The sequence below is a fragment of the Procambarus clarkii genome, chromosome 72, assembly GCF_040958095.1.
Source record: "Procambarus clarkii isolate CNS0578487 chromosome 72, FALCON_Pclarkii_2.0, whole genome shotgun sequence".
NCBI classification, from domain to species: domain Eukaryota; kingdom Metazoa; phylum Arthropoda; class Malacostraca; order Decapoda; family Cambaridae; genus Procambarus; species Procambarus clarkii.
This window is the reverse complement of record NC_091221.1, coordinates 6,876,392-6,895,582: the sequence shown is the minus strand read 5'-3', so window position 1 is coordinate 6,895,582 and position 19,191 is coordinate 6,876,392. Positions and strand designations below refer to the sequence as shown.

Here is a 19,191-nt window from a genome sequence, read left to right as displayed (position 1 = left end):
CAGTCACCTGGTGGTGCTCAGATGGAACTAAAGAGATAATTACTTCACGATGTAGTGGTTCATTCATTTTGGGGATTCGTTGTCTCGTTTTCTGAGTTTACCTTGCCGATTGTTTGTTTTGGTTCATTCAGTGAGCAGGGGATCCTGCTCCTTGCACCTTTTTAGAGGGGATGCTAGGTTTTGGTCTCTGGTTCCCCCCCACAGCTTGTCTTCATCAACAAAGGCCAAATTCTCATTAACCCAGCAACCTGTCCTCTGACCAAGTCCATTCCATCCAGTGGTCAACCCCAAAGACATTCATCAATTTTAACAGGTTGTTCATTCAAAATATGAATTTTCTCAAATGTGTATTAATATTGTTACATATTAGCATACTGTGCATATTTAGGCATTGGTTAGGTTAGGTTAGATGTTTAGATTCTGTTTTTAATTATTTGTATTTGAAGTATGTGGGTGAAGCATTTTCAGAGTTGTGGTTCGAACAAGTCATCAGCGAAGCACTTGTTCCGGTGTTCGGACATCATCAGTTGTGAGTCGTACGTAAACCGTTTTTCATTCATAGACAGCGGGTTTGGCAGCTGCATGGAATGGACTTTGGCCTTTGTTTATGAGGAAGTGCTAAACCCAGCTGCCTTACCCAGTTTATGAATGAAAAATGGTTTACACACAACTTGCAACCGATGATCGAACATTTCTTGAAGTGTGTTTTACCGGGCAACCTCTGAATCACAACTCCATAAATGCTTCACCCACATACTGTACTTCAAATGCAAATAATTGCCAACAGAACCTAACAACTTTACCTAAGCAATGTCTAATTATACATAGAATATATAATATTAATTTATGAATAAAACTGTTTTTTATACACAGTACTGTACATTAAACTGATGAATGTGTCTTGGGAGTTGGCCTTTGCTTTAATGAGCCTAGCTTGAGGACAAATTGGATTCCCAGAACACTTATTTTAAGTCACTGCGATTGAATTGGTTCAGCTTAAGTAGCTAGCACCGTGGAGCCACCAATAAGAACTGTCCCGGAAAACATTGATGTTGCTTTGTTCTCAGTAAATTCAATTAGGTGTATTATTGAATTTAACTAGGTGCATTGATTGAATTTCACTATAGGTGTATTAACTGAACTTTATTGAAGATAATAAAAAAATTTAACATTAGGAAATAACTTTTTTCTAACTTTAGAAATTGGTCACAATTAACAAATAAAATTAGGTGCCACTAATTATAAATTTGAAACATGTCATCCTAATAGCCAATTAGAAGTAGGTCATCCTAGCTATTAACTGCTTTAATTTTAATTATTGTGTTTGCTTCCTAAATGTTTCAAGATATATTTTCTAGTTTCAGATACAATATAACAAGTCGTCTTAATTGTCAGAGAATCTGATATTAAGCTGTTAACTGGTGAAGCATTTAAAAATTGTCATTTCATCCTGGCGAGTTTTTCTAGGTGCATATAGTTAACCATTGTTGGGGACAGCAAGCCAGCTCGCTACGTTCATCGAAAAATGCCTAGTTAGCGATTGTCTTTTTTCCCCCGGAAGTAACCTGCAACTGTTACCCAAATCTTATACTGTACTCCTGTTTCCTGTTGGGAGATAATTTTGTATTAATACATATATACAAGAGTTCTTACATTCTTTTACAGCCACTATTTCCTCAAGATAACCTCAAGATAACCTCAAGATAACTAGCTCACATAACATTTTGGACAAGTCCTTAACCCCTAATTTTTCCCGGAATACGACCCTGCCAAATTTTTTAACAATCGGGTATCCATTCTCTCTGCTGGGTGAACAGAGGCTACAGTTAAGGATTAGTGCCCAGTAAATCCTCCCCGGCCAGGATACAAACCCAGGCCAAAGCGCTTGCGAAACGCTAGGTGAGTGTGTTACAACTTTGCTACGGAGACTGCTTAACATCATACTGGTTGGTGTGAAGAAACATGCCTCAATATTTCAGTGTGAGAAGATTGGGAAAGGAAGGGAATTATCAGGGGAAAAGCATCCAGCCATTATGACTATATAGGTTGGTGACCAAATTAGTCTTCAATATCTTCTAAATGAATGGCAAATAAGAGAGAACTTTTTAATACAGTACTAGGTAATGGTATTCAACACATTTATGATAGAACCACACTGCTACATGTAACTGTGCTAAAAAATATTAGTTTTTCCCCACTAGAACTGTAGCGCAGAGGTCGGAATAGTCGGCTTATAACTGACAAAAGCAGGACACATTTCCATATGCTTCTGGTCTTTCTTCACCTAGCATTAAATGGATTTCTTGAAATCAGGCAGCCATTGTGGGTTACAGCCTGGAAATGATTGGTCATTGGCTTAAGGGTAACTTCTATAAGGCTGACGTGTTTCCAGCCACCATCAATGGGAAACCATTTTATATGATGAGTATTTACACTTGGAATTAACAGTATACAATTGTAACAGGTTCGGGCATTTTGGAACACACTAAACATTAAGCAGACGTACCTCCTGCATGAATACCCAATAATTCTGCACAACAGCAGCAGCAGCATTGGGCCTGTCACTGTAGAGTTCAGCAACCACGACAGCAGCGAGGTTCACACAGGCGAGTCGTACAACCACAAAAGCAATGAATGGCACACAGGTGAGTCGTACAACCATAACAGTGGAGAGGAGAGAACAGGTTGCATGATGTCAACTGGGATTACTTTAGATAATGATGTATATTCATTTGTAATGGAAATATTTATATTACAAATGTTCTTTTACCATTTGCATTGACAAATTATTTAAATTATTTATGTTCTACAAATAATATTGACCTGTACATGAAGATGAATATGTATAATGGTACAGTAATTACGTGTTCCCTTATATTAAATCTATGTAGCGATGAAATGGCACATACTTGTGCCCCAGTACCCAGGAACTATACTGGTCCCAGTACTTTACCTCAGTACCCAGCTCCAGTATCTAGCCCTAATCGTAAATCCTATGATAACAACCCTGACAACCTACTGACTTCCTGTCTCCATTGACACTACTGGACATGGTGGCCCCCTCAGGTAAATAACAAATCCCTGTATCCATCCTGTTGATAACAGCACATAACTAGTTAGTTACACACAAGATCTTTATAAGAAACACTGATTACCTGTTGATTAAGTATCATTGATCCCGAGGATCAACGTCCCCACGACCCGGCCTCTGACCAGGCCTTCTGGTTGCTGATCTGATCAACCAGGCTGTTTGATACAGCTGCTTGCAGCCTGACATAAATCAGTGTGGTTGATCAGGTATCCTTTGAAGGCATTTATCAAAGCCAGTTTTGCCCCATATCATATCTGTACTGTGTGTTGAAAAGTCTTGGGGCCTTTGATGTTGATCAGGTTCTTTCTCAGCATGCCTATTGCACCTCTGCTTTTCAGTAGGGTTTTTTGTACATACTGCCATACCTTATGGTCTCATGTAATGTTATTTCTGTGTGCAGATTTGGAACCAGTTCCTCTAGTTTTTCCAAGTGTAAATACCTGTGTATCTCTCCCACTTGCACTCAAGGGAAAATATTTAACATTTTTAAGTGGTCCTAATAATTTAGATGTTTTATCGAGTGAATTCTATCACTGGAAGATCTTTGCACACTCAATAAGTTGGCAATTTCTCCACCTTTGAATGGGGCAGTTAGTGTACAACAATATTCCTGCTAGAGAGCACCAGTGTCTTGAAAAGTATCATCATTGGTGTGGCATCTCTTGTTTGAAAGATTCTTGTTATTCAATCTCAGTTTTAGGGCAGTTAATTATTAAGTTATTTATAGGTTTTAAGTTATGTCAGAAATGCTTTGCATACTAGTGCCTTTATTAAATATGTATTTTATATAATTATCCAACCATTGTAACATGTTCTTGTGTATATTAATAATTTTCATTATTATTATTGTTGTATAAAAGACTTGTGCTATGTAAATCTTTGTAATCTTCAGTCTACTGGTAGAAGGAAATAGTACATGCCTGGTTAGATTTAAAGCTTTTTATCAAGAGCATATTTACTAGTGCTATGGAAATTTTTCTTGACATATGTATACATTTATATATATAAATATATATACAGTATTTATATATTGTTACTAGTAGAGCCCCACAAGGCCCAGTACTAATAGCAGTAATGTTAATTGTTTAAATGATCTACATGTAATGATACAGTTTTACAAATACCTTCACTGATGTCGAGCTACTTGGAAGGATAAAAAGCCTAGATGACTTATAATCTTCAAAATGGCTTTAGATAAAGTAAGTGCTTCAAGCAAACATATGGCTAATGTCAATAAATGCTACATAATAAAATGCAGAATAGGGAAAAACAGGCCACATTCAATCTACGAACTATGTATAAAGATGCTTTAATGATCTGATAGATATAGGTCGAGAAAATCTTTGGAGTAGGGTGGTGAAGATGTCCCCTGATACATACATTACCTAAATGACCGCTGTGTTGCATGCACCAGGGGTCGACCTAGGGTGCGGGTTTAACTCCACCGCCCTGCTTCAAAGGTTTTCTCAAATATGTCACGCTATTGTGATTTCATTGTGTAGATAGAGGAGTGCTTCTTGGTAAACTTCACCTGAGAATCACGCCAATGTCAGAATCACTATTAGCTTCATTGATGGTTAAATGATAAGCAAATTATTCATACTTGAAGTTCATCTTTAAATATGTAACAGTTGTGGGGTGTCTATATCTCTAATAACATTAACAAATGCCTAGGACATCCTACTAAATGGTTCCGCTGATGTAAAACAGGGGCCAGATTCACGAAGCAGTTACGCAAACACTCACGAACCTGTACCCCTTTTCTCAATCTTTGGCGGTTTTGTTTACAATTATTAAACAGTTAATGAGCTCCGAAGCACCAGGAGGCTGTTTATAACAATAACAACAGTTGACTGGCAAGTTTTCATGCTTGTAAACTGTTTAATAAATGTAACCAAAGCCGTCAAAGATTGTGGAAAGATGTACACGTTCATAAGTGCTTGCTTAACGGCTTCGTGAATCTGGCCCCAGGTGACTACTTGGAGACATTGGAAATTTTAACCATTCCGTGACAGAAGGAAAAAAAAGTGCTATAATCAACACACGCAAAATTGTGACAGGAACGAACAGAGTTAAGGAGAATTTTGTTTCAAACAAATAGCATAAATCTACGGCATTTTTGTAAATGAAGTTAAGATAAACATGTAACCAAGAAAAAAGAAAATGCTTACCTTGTGGACAGTGGTAGATGGATAGCACAAAACAAGTGAGGGGTAATAAATGCAAAATCATTGGACGCTTCAGAATGTCTTGACAGATTATAGGGAAGGCAGGACACCATCAGTTATCCTGCAATTATACTTAATAATTTCAATATCTATGTCAATCTCGTACTGTACACATGAGAGGCAACAATTTTAAGTGTGCTAAGCCACAATGTAGTGCAGACAATGGAAAATTCTTCTCTCGAAAGTAATATTCCTATGGTACAATCTGTCCTTCACAACCAATAAAGCCAAGAGCGTGCCATTATCTAAGACACTGGAAAACCTAATCACTGGAGCCCGAGATCCCCATAGCAGTGGTACACAATAACACAAAAGTGTACCAGTATAAGATGTTCGTTATGGATCATTGGAAACAACCTTTCTTTATATATATATTTTTTATTGTACAGTAGTATTTGGTGTTTCAGATGATTATAGAGATTGATAGTAAAGTACATTAAATAAGAACACAAACTTGAAATATTTGCTGTAATGTCTTCAGTGAATGAAAATGTGTCTAGTAATGCATTTTTATTACGTGAAAATTAATGTTATCCTACAATGTTGCTGATTATGATTCATGATTAATGATAATGGATTTATCTAATGATGATAATTAACTCTTATAAATAGATCTGATAACCCACAGCACTTGAAAAGTTAAATTTATTTTCATTAGCTGTACAAATAAAAATTCCTATTAATTTGCATTAAATATTTATGGAAGTACTAAACAGACATTTGTATTACCCAATATATAAATAATTATTTTCAAAGCACTTCCCTAGTATAAAAAAAAAATTGTTACACAGACTCCTCAGGATAATACTTAACAACTGAGAGGCATGTATATGTAATTATGTACAAGATATACATAAAGAGTTGTATATGCAAGAAGGGTGTATCATATGTTGAGTGTCTCAAACACCAGGTAGAGGGAGAGAGAGAGAGTCAAGAACCTGCTGCAGCACCTGGAACTCTAAAGAGACTTTTGTAATCTTTATTTTATATAAAGTCAAACATTAGGTACATGCTATATACTTTGAAAAGTGTATATAATCATGCTGTACACAAGATATTAACTTATGATTGAGAAAAGCCCTATATAGATCACAATCTATTTGTAATGTACACCTTACAATAACATTCAGTTACTAGTACATGCAGAACTAGAAGCACCATTCAACACCTTAAACTGAATCATTAGTTCTACAATATATGAATGTACAAAAAGAGTTGGTAAGTCACTTTGGAGATTGTAACATCAAGCCTGCAGGCATTGTGAGCTTAAGTCACCTGCTGTTGTATGCCTCTCATAACACAGTCTGTGTTTCAGACTGAAATATTGATTACCATGTAAGACACAGTTCCTGTCACATGCGGTTAGTTTTCACTTCGTTGCCATCTGGCAGTACAGTATTTGTTTGAGGTTTAACAGCCTGAAATGATCTGTACTAAATTCTCACTTGGCCTTAAATAACTCCAACCAACCTGAGTAACTTTTCTAGAGCAGGTCCTAAACAAGATTTAGTTCATTCCACATTTAAGGTAGTCTAGTCTGTTAGCCTCTATATAAGCACTTCAAAAGTGCACTTGCTACTTTAGACAACTATTTTATAACAAAATTGTAAACACACACTTGAGTAAAACAATTTTGTACTGCACAACAGTTGCTAAACCTTCAGTGATTAAATAAACTTGTCCATCACAGAATTTACAATATGTTTCGTTTGACAAAAATATTCCTGCTCACTGATTATATAATTAACAATTTGTCACGGCACCATACATTACAAAAATATGGTGTGTGCTATTTAGGGTTAACCAATTAATTTTTTTTAACTTTCTCAACATTATTGTACAAGGAAACAATATAACTTGTAGCACAAATTTGTTAACTTTAACATAATTAAAATGCAAATTAACAAAAAATTTCCTATACCCGACTCGTCCACTGTCAGACATACGAAACAACTAGTGTCTTTGTTAATCAAGGCAGTCTTTAGTAAATTTTCTCCCACGACCTGCTTTTAATAAATTATTGTATTAAACTTCCCTGCTATATACAGTTTCATTACCAGTCATTTCATTTAAGAGTAGAAAGAATACTAGTACCCTTTTCATATCCTCCTACCAGTTCCAAGACCATAGGAAATTATAAAATATTCACTTGCACACACATTACAACCCTGCTGTGTGTCTGAGGAAGTTTAGAAACCTCTTCAAGATCCATTGAGCATTTCATGTTATGGAGAGGAATCATACAGAGCTTTACAGGTGCGGTGCGGCCTCTTTAACATGAGCCAGCTCTGAAGGCAAGACAGCTGGTTCTACCTCTACTCCTACCTGTACCGAGGCACATAATCACAAGGGGGCAGAGCGGTATTACAACCGCTTTCTCATATGAAATAGATATAGTAAAGATGATGTTTACATGCAAGAGCTCAATCGAAGAATGTAGCATGAGAACATTTGTAAAGCTCAACTAAAACTATTTAAGGAAATATGTATATATATATATATAGTATACTGTAGAAGCTCGATAATCCAGAGGCTGCCAATCTGGAAAACGCCCTAATCCAGCAAAAATTGTGGCCAGATAAAGTTATCTCCCTATCCGGCCAAAATGTCCATAAAAGCCGGACTAGTGGATATTTGGCCGGATCAGCATATACCGATAGAGTTTTGAAGCCTAAAAATCTATCCAAAAACAAGGTCAACTTGCCGTAAAATATATCCTGTGAACCTTTACCGCAGTGATAAGCAAGTGAAACGCCCAGCCTAACACTCGTGTACACCACCACCAGGAAAGGAGGGAGCAGGCAGGGTTCAGGCAAGCTGGGAGGCTTCATGCAAGCAGGGAGGCTGAAGTAATAGTGAGGTGTCATGAGTGGGTAAGAGAGTGGTGGGGTGTCAGGAATAGGTGTCAGGGGTGGGTGGGTGCAGTTGGTGTCAGGAATGAGTGTGGTAACCAACCACACCCACCACACTATACCATACCACCCCACCCACCAGGGTAGGGTGGGTGTGGGGGAGGAGTGAATTATATACAAGAGGAATGGTATTAAGCCTACTAGTGTGGCAGTCGGGTCTCTTGTCTGACCCTCTGGGGTCGTGGCTCAGTTGTTTAATCATTATATTTTTTTCTTTCTGCTGTGGAAAGCTAGTTAAAAAATATTAAAAACCTCACCATAATATTTGAAAAGTATTAATTGGCATTTACAAGAAAAAATGGGATTTAACACAAGGCACATATTATGGTGTCATCGTACAGCAAGTGAGTGAGCATGTTGTCATCACTTGTGACAAGGATTAGGAGGGTGATGGGGGAGGGGGAGAGGGTGGATGGATGTATGGGTAGGGAGAGTCACCCACCTGCTTGTGTTGTGTGGCTGCACATGCCCGACTGTTCCTGCCCATCCAAATTTGCCTACCCACGTACTCACCCATCTGGCCCCCCAACCCACCCACCAAGCACATCTGCCTGCCATCCACCCATCCAGAACCTGCTTGCTCACATATCCACCTGCCCTGCCTGCCTGCCCACCAAGCCCAACTGCCTGTCATCCACCCATCTGAACCTGCCTGCCCACTCACCTGCCAACCACATCTGCCTGCCATCCACCCAGCCATCTAGAACCTGCTCGCTCACCCACCCACCTGTCTGCTCGCCCACTTACCCACTTTTCTGCCCGCCCACTTGCTCTGCCCACCTACCAGCCAGGCAGCTAACCACCCACCCAGCCCCACACACTAATTATAGTGAGTGGCAATTCAAATTATGTTATTTGTGGTACAAACATTTTTGGAAATGTTCACTTTTGAACGTCCACGGTGAAAAGACAATTAATCCGGAAAACGGGTTCATCCGGCAAGGGGTTCTTCCCATGTAGTCTGGATTAGTGAACTTCTACAGTAGTTCTATATACAGTATAATAAAAATAATGATAATTCACACATGTACTGAAAACTTAACAGATGAATTTAAAAATATGAATTTGGCAAATTAAACTAACTACAGAGGCATTGATGCGAGATATTAACTCCCTCCACACATTCTCTTGTGTCAACTACATTTACAAAACCCTGTTCTTAAATGCAAACCATGCTCTGAAACTCTCCCTGGACAGATGTAATAGGACCCATTATCACCACACCAGAAATAAATATCTCTTTGATATCCCCAGGGTCAAACTTAATCTGTGTAAACACTCTATGCAAATTAAGGGACCTAGTCTATGGAACTCACTCCCTAGTGAATTGAAAAACTGTAAAACTTTTGCCTTATTTAAAAGCAAAACCAAAAAGTACCTAACTTCATCTATTTAGTTTCCTACACTGAGCTTTAAATTTGCTCTGTACCTAGTGGTACCCAATCTCCTAATTTTTATGTAATATCAAACAACCTTATCATTGTGTTCATTGCTGTCTTCTTTTATGTGCTAGCCATATGCTGTATTGTGACTACCAATTTTTGTCAACTACCATTCAAGCTGTCATTGCAATCAATCTTATATTGTTTCTGCTGTATTGTGCCTACCAATTTGTTGTCAACTACCATTTTAAGCTGTCATTGCAATCAATCATAGCTACCTATGTGCTTTAATATACTGTACCTATAATTTTCTCTCATCTTTTTTTTTTTTTTTCATTCCATGTAATGTTATCATTTTTTTGTCTATAAATTTTGCAAGTATTTACCTCCTTAAAATTTTCTTAGATTAAGGACCTGCCCGAAACGCTGCGCGTGCTAGTGGCTTTACAAGACTGTAATTACCATAATTGTATCCTCACATTCCTTATGTACATTCTTGTATATGCATAAATAAATAAATAAATAAATAAATAAGATAAAGACATAGGGTTGGATTCTCAAAGTTCTAAATGTGAGATAGTAAGACTAGAGAGATTCAAGTATACATCGTTAGATATTGACAACTCATAGTCAACAATGTTACGTGCTCATGCATTTGCCACATTACAGTACTGTCCTTTGTAATGTGGACATGTGACAAAGTAGTAGTCACTTGAAGTATATATTAGTCCTGCTGTATATCCAGAGCTGTCCAAAAGATGTTACAGTAGATGAAACACTTACATACTGTATTGTATATGTAGTGATATGTACAGTGGGACCTATGAATCTGTAACTCGATAAACAATAATGGAAATGTCAGAAATTTGGAAACCTATTGCTACCAGGAAAAAAAATAAATCTAGACAATATTTCCAGATTTCAAGTACTCTATATAGTGAAATCTACTCTATGTAGGTAAAATTTTGCCTGATGTGACATTTAATATTAGTCGACAGAAATTGGAAAAAAAATATCGAATAATAGGAATACGTCAAGTACAGTTTCGCTTATACCTAAACAGACGTACGTAGCTTACAAATTCTTTACACAATCTTATACATATTGTAAATCTTGCCAATTAAAAACTAATTTACACAATTCTGGACTTAATATTTTGTAATTCACTATGTTTTATAAATGACAATTCAATTATATTGGTATAACATATTTACACAACAATTTTGCATGAATTTGTCCAGTCAGTTGAATTATTAGAATATTTTCAAGTGAATAAACAATGCATTTGACTCCTGCCGTGTCGTCCTCCTATATTTGTGTTTTTATTATTTTATCCGGGTGTTTGCCACTTACTCCATCACAGAATTTATTTTTAAAAATTTCATGAAAACATAAACAGAACCTTTACAACTACTGTACTAGGGAAATATCTATAAATTTTTTTATGATAAAGATTCTTTTATGCTACATTATATTAGATTGATCAAAACTGTTTTGATATTTGTTAGTTTGAAGGTCTTTGAGACTCCCACTTTGGAGATTTCAATACTTTTCACCACGTCGATCCTTTGAAATGCATTAAAGGGGCAAGCTTTCAAACTAAGGATTCTATTAAGAAACAACAATTTGTTAAGATTTGTTCCTTCAAGCAATTCCTAAGAAACTAAAGCTGACGTTTTAGTTTGAGACTCAAGGCTGAGAGAAAAGCTGCAGCAAGCCCTGGAGAACAAGTAGAAAATACTTGCAAGAGGCACAATGTGTCCGTGATGCAAGAATAACAATAAAAAAAATTAGATTTAGTTGTAAGAATCCACAAGAATTTGTAGATGAAATTAGTGCTATTTATCCAATAGGCTTCAGTTTAATATAACTGAAGTCTTTTACTGACAGTCAAATTACTCAAGATACGTTTAGCTTCAAAAAGAAACAATACAATAACTGCAATTTAAAGATAACTTCAATGAAATTCCTAAATTGCTAAAACAATATAATATCACTGTTGCATATACACTGATCTATCATAAACACTGATAAATATTACCCCTAGTAATTGTAATGGTTTATAAAATTACATGCACAAATTTTATTGAATTCTATGTTGGACAAATTGGCAGTGACCTAAACCATAGAATACAAGAACAAAAATATTGCATAATGATCGGTCAAGTGTATTGTTTAGTCAATCAAAATATTATAATCATTCAACTGATTGGACTATTTCATGCAAAATTGTTGTGTAAATCTGTTATTACAAAATGTAATTGGATTTTCATTTATAAAAAGGAGTGAATTAGAAATTATAGATTTGTCCAAGATTGTATAAATTAGATAATTTTAGAACTAGTAAGATTTGCAATAGGTAAATTGCGAGTTCTGGGAGGTAAAAGAAATGACACGTGCACTCGGTGGTTCAAATTTTGACGAGTTAGATCAAGGAGTTTACAAGAATTAATGGGATCTTAAAAAGGGAGAGACTGTATAGGTATGTCTTTGTTAAACTGTCAATATGTGTAGTGTCTAAATATGAAAAACTAGGTTTAATATTAACTGAATAGAAATAAACCAGGAAGCTGTTTAGAATGATACAAAGTAGTGCATATTTTCAAGGCCACACTGTACAGTGTATGTATGAAGAAAGTGTATGTGCACACATATGTATACAGGTATATATTTATACTGTATATATAATATACATATACAAGAATCATCATGAAAACACATGATTCAACTACACAGAAACCTAAAATAATTCGAGCATTTTCGTGTATTAGTATACTGTATTTTCAAGGAACGTGAGTAAACTAATAAACATATACCATAAGGAAGTGACAAGTATAGGTAAATTGTATAATGGGAATAGGCCTTCTGCAGTTTCATGTATCCTTATGAGAATAGGACACATACATTTTAACCCATTATGTTCATTTTTACATAATTTTGTACTTATCACAAATCTTACAAAGTATGAAACTACATTTATACAATCCTGGACGTAATTCACAACTTTTTATAAATGAAGATTCAGTTATATTTCTGTCACTTAACTGATTTAGACTATTATTTTGCATGAATTAATCCAGTCAATTGAATGATTACACTCCCTTTAAGTGAACACTATACATGACTTAACCTGTTCCAATGTTATTTGTGTTTATAATTTTTTTTTTAGTCTAGGTGTTTGCCAGTTTGTTTATTATTTATGATAAATAATTTATTACAAAATTTGAGGGAAATTTCTAATCATAATTTTTATATAAAGCTTTCTCAATGCCACAATGATATTAATTGTTTTAGTAATTTTAAAATTTCACTGAAGTTATCATGAAATTACTTTTTTGCATTCTATTCTTAATCAAATTATAAAAAAGTATTAAACAATTTGACAATTCTTAAACAAAAATGTTTGGGGTACTTTAAATTGAAGCATTTATGATAAATAGCACTAATTTTATCATTATAAAATCAAGACAACATATTCTTAGAGCCCTTCCTTATGTTTGTTTCTTAGTGTACTCACATGTGTGGGGGTTATATACTGTATATAAGGTGACTAATTTCATCTTTAGCAGTGATAGAGAAGAATCTGAAAACTTGAGGAAGGTGAAAAGGTCACCACTAGAGTACGAGACAATAACGTTTGTGTAAATAATATAGGAATGGAAGTCCATGAATTTGTAAGTATCCTGCCTACCACTTGTATTATAACTCACCAAGGAATTTATTTGGGAATTCAATAGTCTCAAATCTGAGTACCAACACAACATGCATCTTCACTGTTTGTGCCGTTCACATTCCTTCAGAGTATAACATTAAAGAAACAAAGGTATTAATTATTCCTTGAAAAATCACAATTTTTTCTGTGGTGTTGATGACTCAACCCATCCCATCCTCCTGAAATGATAGTTCTTATAGTAAGCATTTGGTCATAGGTGCCAATATGTCGTGATGGATCACCAGTAAACCACTTTTTATACTATTAATTTTACAGTCCAGAAAAAATAAAGTTGAAAACCAAACCATATTCCTAGGCCTATTATAGTACATATATGTACTCTATTATTATGCCTAAGAGAGCATGATTTAGACCTAGGATTGCTAAGAAAAGAGAGGAGAGGTTTTGTATTTATGTTGCAACTGAAAAGCGCTTCCGGTTTGTCAAAATTTAATAATATGAAATCAACTTTCTAATGGTCCCAAATTCAATAATACGAAAGTCAACTTTCTACTGGTCTATCACTATATGTGTGCGTTTTCAACCACATACTTATTACAAGTACTTTCATTTTTGGAGAATGGGCCGTGATAATCGGGTACACATACCAATACCATTTCACTTGATTACGACAACACACTCATCCAGGAACATGTACTGTTACCATTTCACTTGAATACAACGACACACTCATTCAGGCACATAAGCTGCAGCAGCAATTCCTTCAAGGGACTATATACAGTACAATCAACTGGATTTATATTCCTTAATGAAACACCACAAATCTGAATGTACTCAAGGCTTTACTTGCCATGTCAGGACAAATCTGTTCTTTATCCATCTCCTTACAGTATGTTCACTTCCTCAGACTTGGCAGAAAGAGATGCAACAGATGATCTGGAGGAAAAATGTATACTGTATTAGATATAATATGACTAATTATAATCCAAAAAAAGTATTATTCAGCAACATTAACAATATCCATGTTATACTTCATCTTTACCCCATATCTTTACTATACTCCAACTTCTTACTATTACCCTTTTTTCTAGTTACACACTTCATTATCTTCTTACTCCCCCTCTATTCTTTTAACATGATCTCGTCTTTCCCGTCTTGTAGTTCCCATTTTTTGTAACTAAAGATTACTCATGTGACTTTTACATTAAGTATACACATCATACAATATCAAAGACTGCTGACAAACCTTGAGGTGGCATTCTTGAGGCCCGAAGAAGATTCTTGGCTACTGACTGAAGGAGAGGACCTGCTGCCCTTCTTGAGAACCCGCTCAAGGTAGGCAGCTGGAGCCCATCCTTCATAGGGGGTCCCAGAAACTCTCATGTACCACCAGCCAGCACAACCCACTTTGATGAGATCGACATAATCTCCTTCTCGTAGGCTAACCTCTGATCCACCCATGGCATTATAGTCTGCCAGCACCAGGAACCTTGATGATGTGTACTGATGAAAGAAAAATGTCTTACAAAAATTTATGAGAGTGTACATTGTAATCTTCCAAAACATTTCAGCCCTAACACAAATGCACCTTAGTTTTTATGAACAGGAAACAAAATTCAGGCTCTAGATCTCCATATCACATTAAATGTGACAATGACTGACTCCAATCTACCCACTACTACTATGTGACAAGGCCAATTCATAGTTACTTATTACAGTGAGGTAAGATGTCAACCAGAGTCTGGCGTGTGAACAGTATCCTGGGTACACACAGCCTAGGTTAGCAACCGAGAGTCTGTGCTTGGAAAAAAGCATTCCTACTGATGTCTGACCAATGATATAATTTAAAATACAGCTGGCAGATGGTGGCCTATTTCAAAAGCAATAACCATTAGAGACAGTGGCCAGAGTAAATACAGGTAAAAAATTATTCTTTCAAAAACTGTACCTACAGGTAGATAGGTACAGTTCAAGTACAGATACCCATCTACCTACAAGGTCTCTCGAGGCCCCCTAGAGGCCCTTTGAGGTACCTGGAAGTCCCCTGGAGGTCCCCTGGAGATCCCTAAAAATTCCTGGAGGCCCCCTGAAATTCCCTGGAGGTCTCTGGAGGCTCCTGGAGGTCCCATGGATGTCCCTGGAGGCCCCTGGAGGTCTCTGGAGGCCCCAGGATGTCCCTGGAGGTCTCTGGAGGCTCATGGAGGTCTCTGGAGGCCCCTGGAGGTCTCTGGAAGCCCCAGGATGTCCCATTGGAAGCCCCCTAAAGGCACTTTGAAGTCCCTGGAGGCTCCCTGGATATCTGAGGAGGTCCGTGGAGGTCTCCTGGAGTTCCCTGGAGGCCCCTAAAGGCCTCCTGGAGGTCCCTAAACGCCTCCTGGACGTCCCTTGAGGCCTCTGGAGGCCCACCTGGAGGCCCCAGAAGGCCCTCTGAATGTCCCTGGAGGTCTCTGGAGGCCCCTTAGAGGCCTTTTGAGGTCCCTGGAGGGCCCTTGGAGGTCCCTGGAGGCCCTTGGAGGCTTCTAAGGGCCTCCTGGAGATCTCTAAAGGCCTCCTGGAGGTCCCTAAAGGCCTCCTGGAGGCCCCTGGAAGCCACCCGAATGTCCCTGGAGGTCCCTTGAGGGCCCCTGGAGGCCCCTGGAGATCCTTAAAGTTTCTTGGAGAACCCTGGAGAACCCTGAAGGTCCTCGGAGGTCCTGAAACTTTACCGAAGGCCCCTAAAAGTCCCTGGAGGCCCCTGGAGATCCCTGGAGGTCCCTAAAGGCGCCCTGGATGTCCCTGGAGAACCATGGAGATCGCTGGAGGTCTCTGGAGGTGCCCTGGATATCCCTGGAGAACCATGGAGGCCCCTTGGGTGTCCCTGGAGGCCCCTGGAGACCCGTAAAGGTTCCTCGAGGACCCCTGAAATTACTTGGAGGTCTCTGGAGGCCCCTGGACGTCCCCTGGACGTCCCTGGAGGTCGCTGAATGTTTCTGGAGGGCCCCAGGATGTCCCTGGAGGCCCCCTAGAGGCCCTTTGAGGTCCCTGGATACTTCTGGAGGTTCCTGGAGGATCTTGGAGGTCCCCTGGAGGCCCCTGGAGATCCCTAAAGGTTCCTGGAGGCCCCCTGAAATTCCCTGGAGGTACCATGGAAGTCCCTGGAGGCCCTTGGAGGTCTCTGGAGGCCCCAGGATGTCCCTGGAGGCCCCCTAGAGGCACTTTGAGGTCCCTGGAGGCCCCCTGGAGGCCCTTGGAGGTCCTTGGAGGCCCCTGGATGCCCCTTGAAGTCCCTGGAGGCTCTCTGGATATATGTGGAGGTCCGTGGAGGTCTCCTGGAGTTCCCTGGAGGCCCCTAAAGACCTTCTGGAGGTCCCTAAAGGCCCCTGGAGGTGCCTGGAAGCCCCTGGAGGTCCCCTTGAGGCCTCTGGATGCCCATGGAGTCCCTAGAGGGCCCCACGATGTCTCTGGAGGCCCCCTAGAGGCACTTTGAGGTCCCTGGAAGCCCTCTTGAGGTCCCTAGAGGCTTTTGGAGGTCCCTGGAGGCCCCTGGATGCCCCTTGAAGTCCCTGGAGGCTCCCTGGATATCTGTGGAGGTCCCCCTTGGAGGCCCCTAAAGGCCTCCTGGTCGTCCCTAAAGGCCCCTGGAGGCCACCCGAATGCTCCTGGAGGTCCCCATGAAGCCTATGGAGTCCCTGAAGGCCCTCTGAATGTCCCTGGAGGTCTCTAGAGGCCCCTTGAGGTCTCTGGAGATCCCCAGGAGGTCCCTGGAGGCCCCTAAAGGACTCCTGGAGGTCCTTATAAGCCCCCTGGAGGTCTCTAGAGGCCCCTTAGAGACCTATTGAGGTCCCTGGAGGCTTCTAAAGGCCTCCTGGAGGTAACTAAAGGCCCCTGGAGGCCACCTGAATGTCTCTGGAGACACCTGGAAATTCCCTGGATGTCTCCAGCGGCCCCTGGAGGTCCCATGGATGTCCCTGGAGGCCCCCCTAGAGGCACTTTGAAGTGCCTGGAAGCCCCTGGAGGTCCCTGGAGGCTCTTGGAGGTCCCCGGAGGCCCCTGGATGCCACCTAAATGTTCCTGGAGCTCTCTAGATGCCCCGTAGAGGCCTCTTGAGGTCCCTGGAGGCCGCTAAAGGCCTTTTGGTCGTCCATAAAGGCCCCTGAATGTTCCTGGAGGTCCCCATGAGGCCTCTAGAGGCCCATGGAGTCCCTGCAGGCCCCAGGAGACCCTCTGAATGTCCCTGGAGGTCTCTAGAGGCCCTTTAGAGGCTCCTTGAGGTCCCTGGAGGCCCCCTGGAGGTCCCTGGAGGCCCTTCGAGGCCCCTAAAGGACTCCTGGAGGTCCTTAAAGGCCCTTTGGAGGTCTCTAGAAGCCTATTGAGGTCCCTGGAGGACCCCTGGAGGTCCCTGGATACTTCTTAAGGCCTCCTGGAGGTAACTAAAGGCCCGTGGATGCCCTGAATGTCTCTGGAGGTCCTTGGAGGTCTCTGGAGGCCCCTGGAGGTCCCAAAAAGTTCCTGGAGGCCCTTGGAGGCCCCTTAATTTCCTTGGATGTTTCTAGTAGCCCCTGGAGGTCATGGATGTCCCTGGAGGTCCCTGGAGGCCCTTGGATGCCCCTTGAAGTCCCTGGAGGCTCCCTGGATATCCGTGGAGGTCCCCTGGAGTTCCCTGGAGGCCCCTAAAGGCTTCCTGGAGGTCCCAAAAGGCCCCTGGAGGTGCCTGGAAGCCCCTGGAGGTCCCCTTGAGGCCTCTGGAGGGCCATGGAGTCCCTAGAGGGCCCCACGATGTCCCTGGAGGCCGCCTAGAGGCACTTTGAGGTCCCTGGAGGCTCTCTTGAGGTCCCTGGATGCCCTTTGAGGCCCCTGGATGCCCCTTGAAGTCCCGGGAGGCTCCCTGGATATCTGTGGAGGTGCGTGGAGGTCCCCCTGGAGGCCCAAAAGGCCTCCTGGTCGTCCCTAAAGGCCCATGGAGGCCACCCGAATGTTCCTGGAGGTCCCCATGAGGCGTCTGGAGGCCCATGGAGTCCCTGGAGGCCCCAGGAGGTCCTCTAAATGTCCCTGGAGGTCTCTAGAGGCCCTTTAGAGGCCCTTTGAGGTCCCTGGAGACCCCCAGGAGGTCCCTGGAGACCCCCAGGAGGTCCCTGGAGACCCCTAAAGGACTCCTGGAGGTAATTAAAGGCCCCCTGGAGGTCTCTAGAGGCTCCTTAGAGACCTATTGAAATCCCTGGAGGCTTTTAAAGGTCTCCTGGAGGTAACTAAAGGCCCCTGGAGGCCCCTGGAGGCCACCTGAATGCTCCTGGAGGTCCCCATGAGGCCTATGGAGGCCCTCTGAATGTCCCTGGAGGTCTCTAGAGGCCCTTTAGAGGCCCCTTGAGGTCCCTGGAGACCCCCAGGAGGTCCCTGGAGGCCCTTGGAGATCCCTGGAGACCCCTAAAGGACTCTTGGAGGTCCTTATAAGCCCCCTGGAGGTCTCTAGAGTCCCCTTAGAGACTTATTGAGGTCCCTGGAGGCTTCTAAAGGCCTCCTGGAGGTAACGAAAGGCCCCTGGAAGCCCCTGGAGGCCACCTGAATGTCTCTGGAGACCCCTGGACGTCTCTGGAGGCCCCTGGTGATCCCAAAAAGTTCCTGGAGGCCCCCTGAAATTCCCTGGATGTCTCTAGCGGCCCCTGGAGGTCCCATAGATGTCCCTGGAGGCCCCCCTAGAGGCACTTTGAAGTGCCTGGAGGCCCCCCTAGAGGCACTTTGAAGTGCCTGGAAGCCCCTGGAGGTCCCTGGAGGCCCTTGGAGGTCCCCGGAGGCCCCTGGATGCCCCTTGAAGTCCCTGAAGACTCCCTGGATATCTGAGGAGGTCCGTGAAGGTCCCCGGGGGGCGCCTAAAGACCTCCTGGAGGTCCCTGGAAGCCCCTGGAGGCCACCGGAATGTTCATGGAGCTCT

General features: G+C 41.2%; 1 protein-coding gene across 13 annotated transcripts in view; it reads left to right on the top strand.

Moving 5' to 3' along the window:
* Positions 1–19,191, top strand: part of LOC123773622 (carboxylic ester hydrolase) — a 122,600-nt gene that overhangs the window by 101,560 nt on the left and 1,849 nt on the right. For 9 of the 13 annotated variants that reach the window (XR_011224422.1, XM_069312407.1, XM_069312408.1 and 6 more), the window contains one exon: positions 2,465–2,645. Coding sequence is in view for 7 of the 13 variants with exons in the window: in XM_069312407.1 (XP_069168508.1) it covers positions 2,465–2,645 (181 nt within the window). In the remaining 6 variants the exon portion in view is untranslated. Of the gene's footprint in view, positions 1–1,358; positions 1,621–2,464; positions 2,646–19,191 lie in introns of those variants that run through there. The other 4 variants (XM_069312413.1, XM_069312412.1, XM_069312410.1 and 1 more) reach the window with 3 other exon arrangements.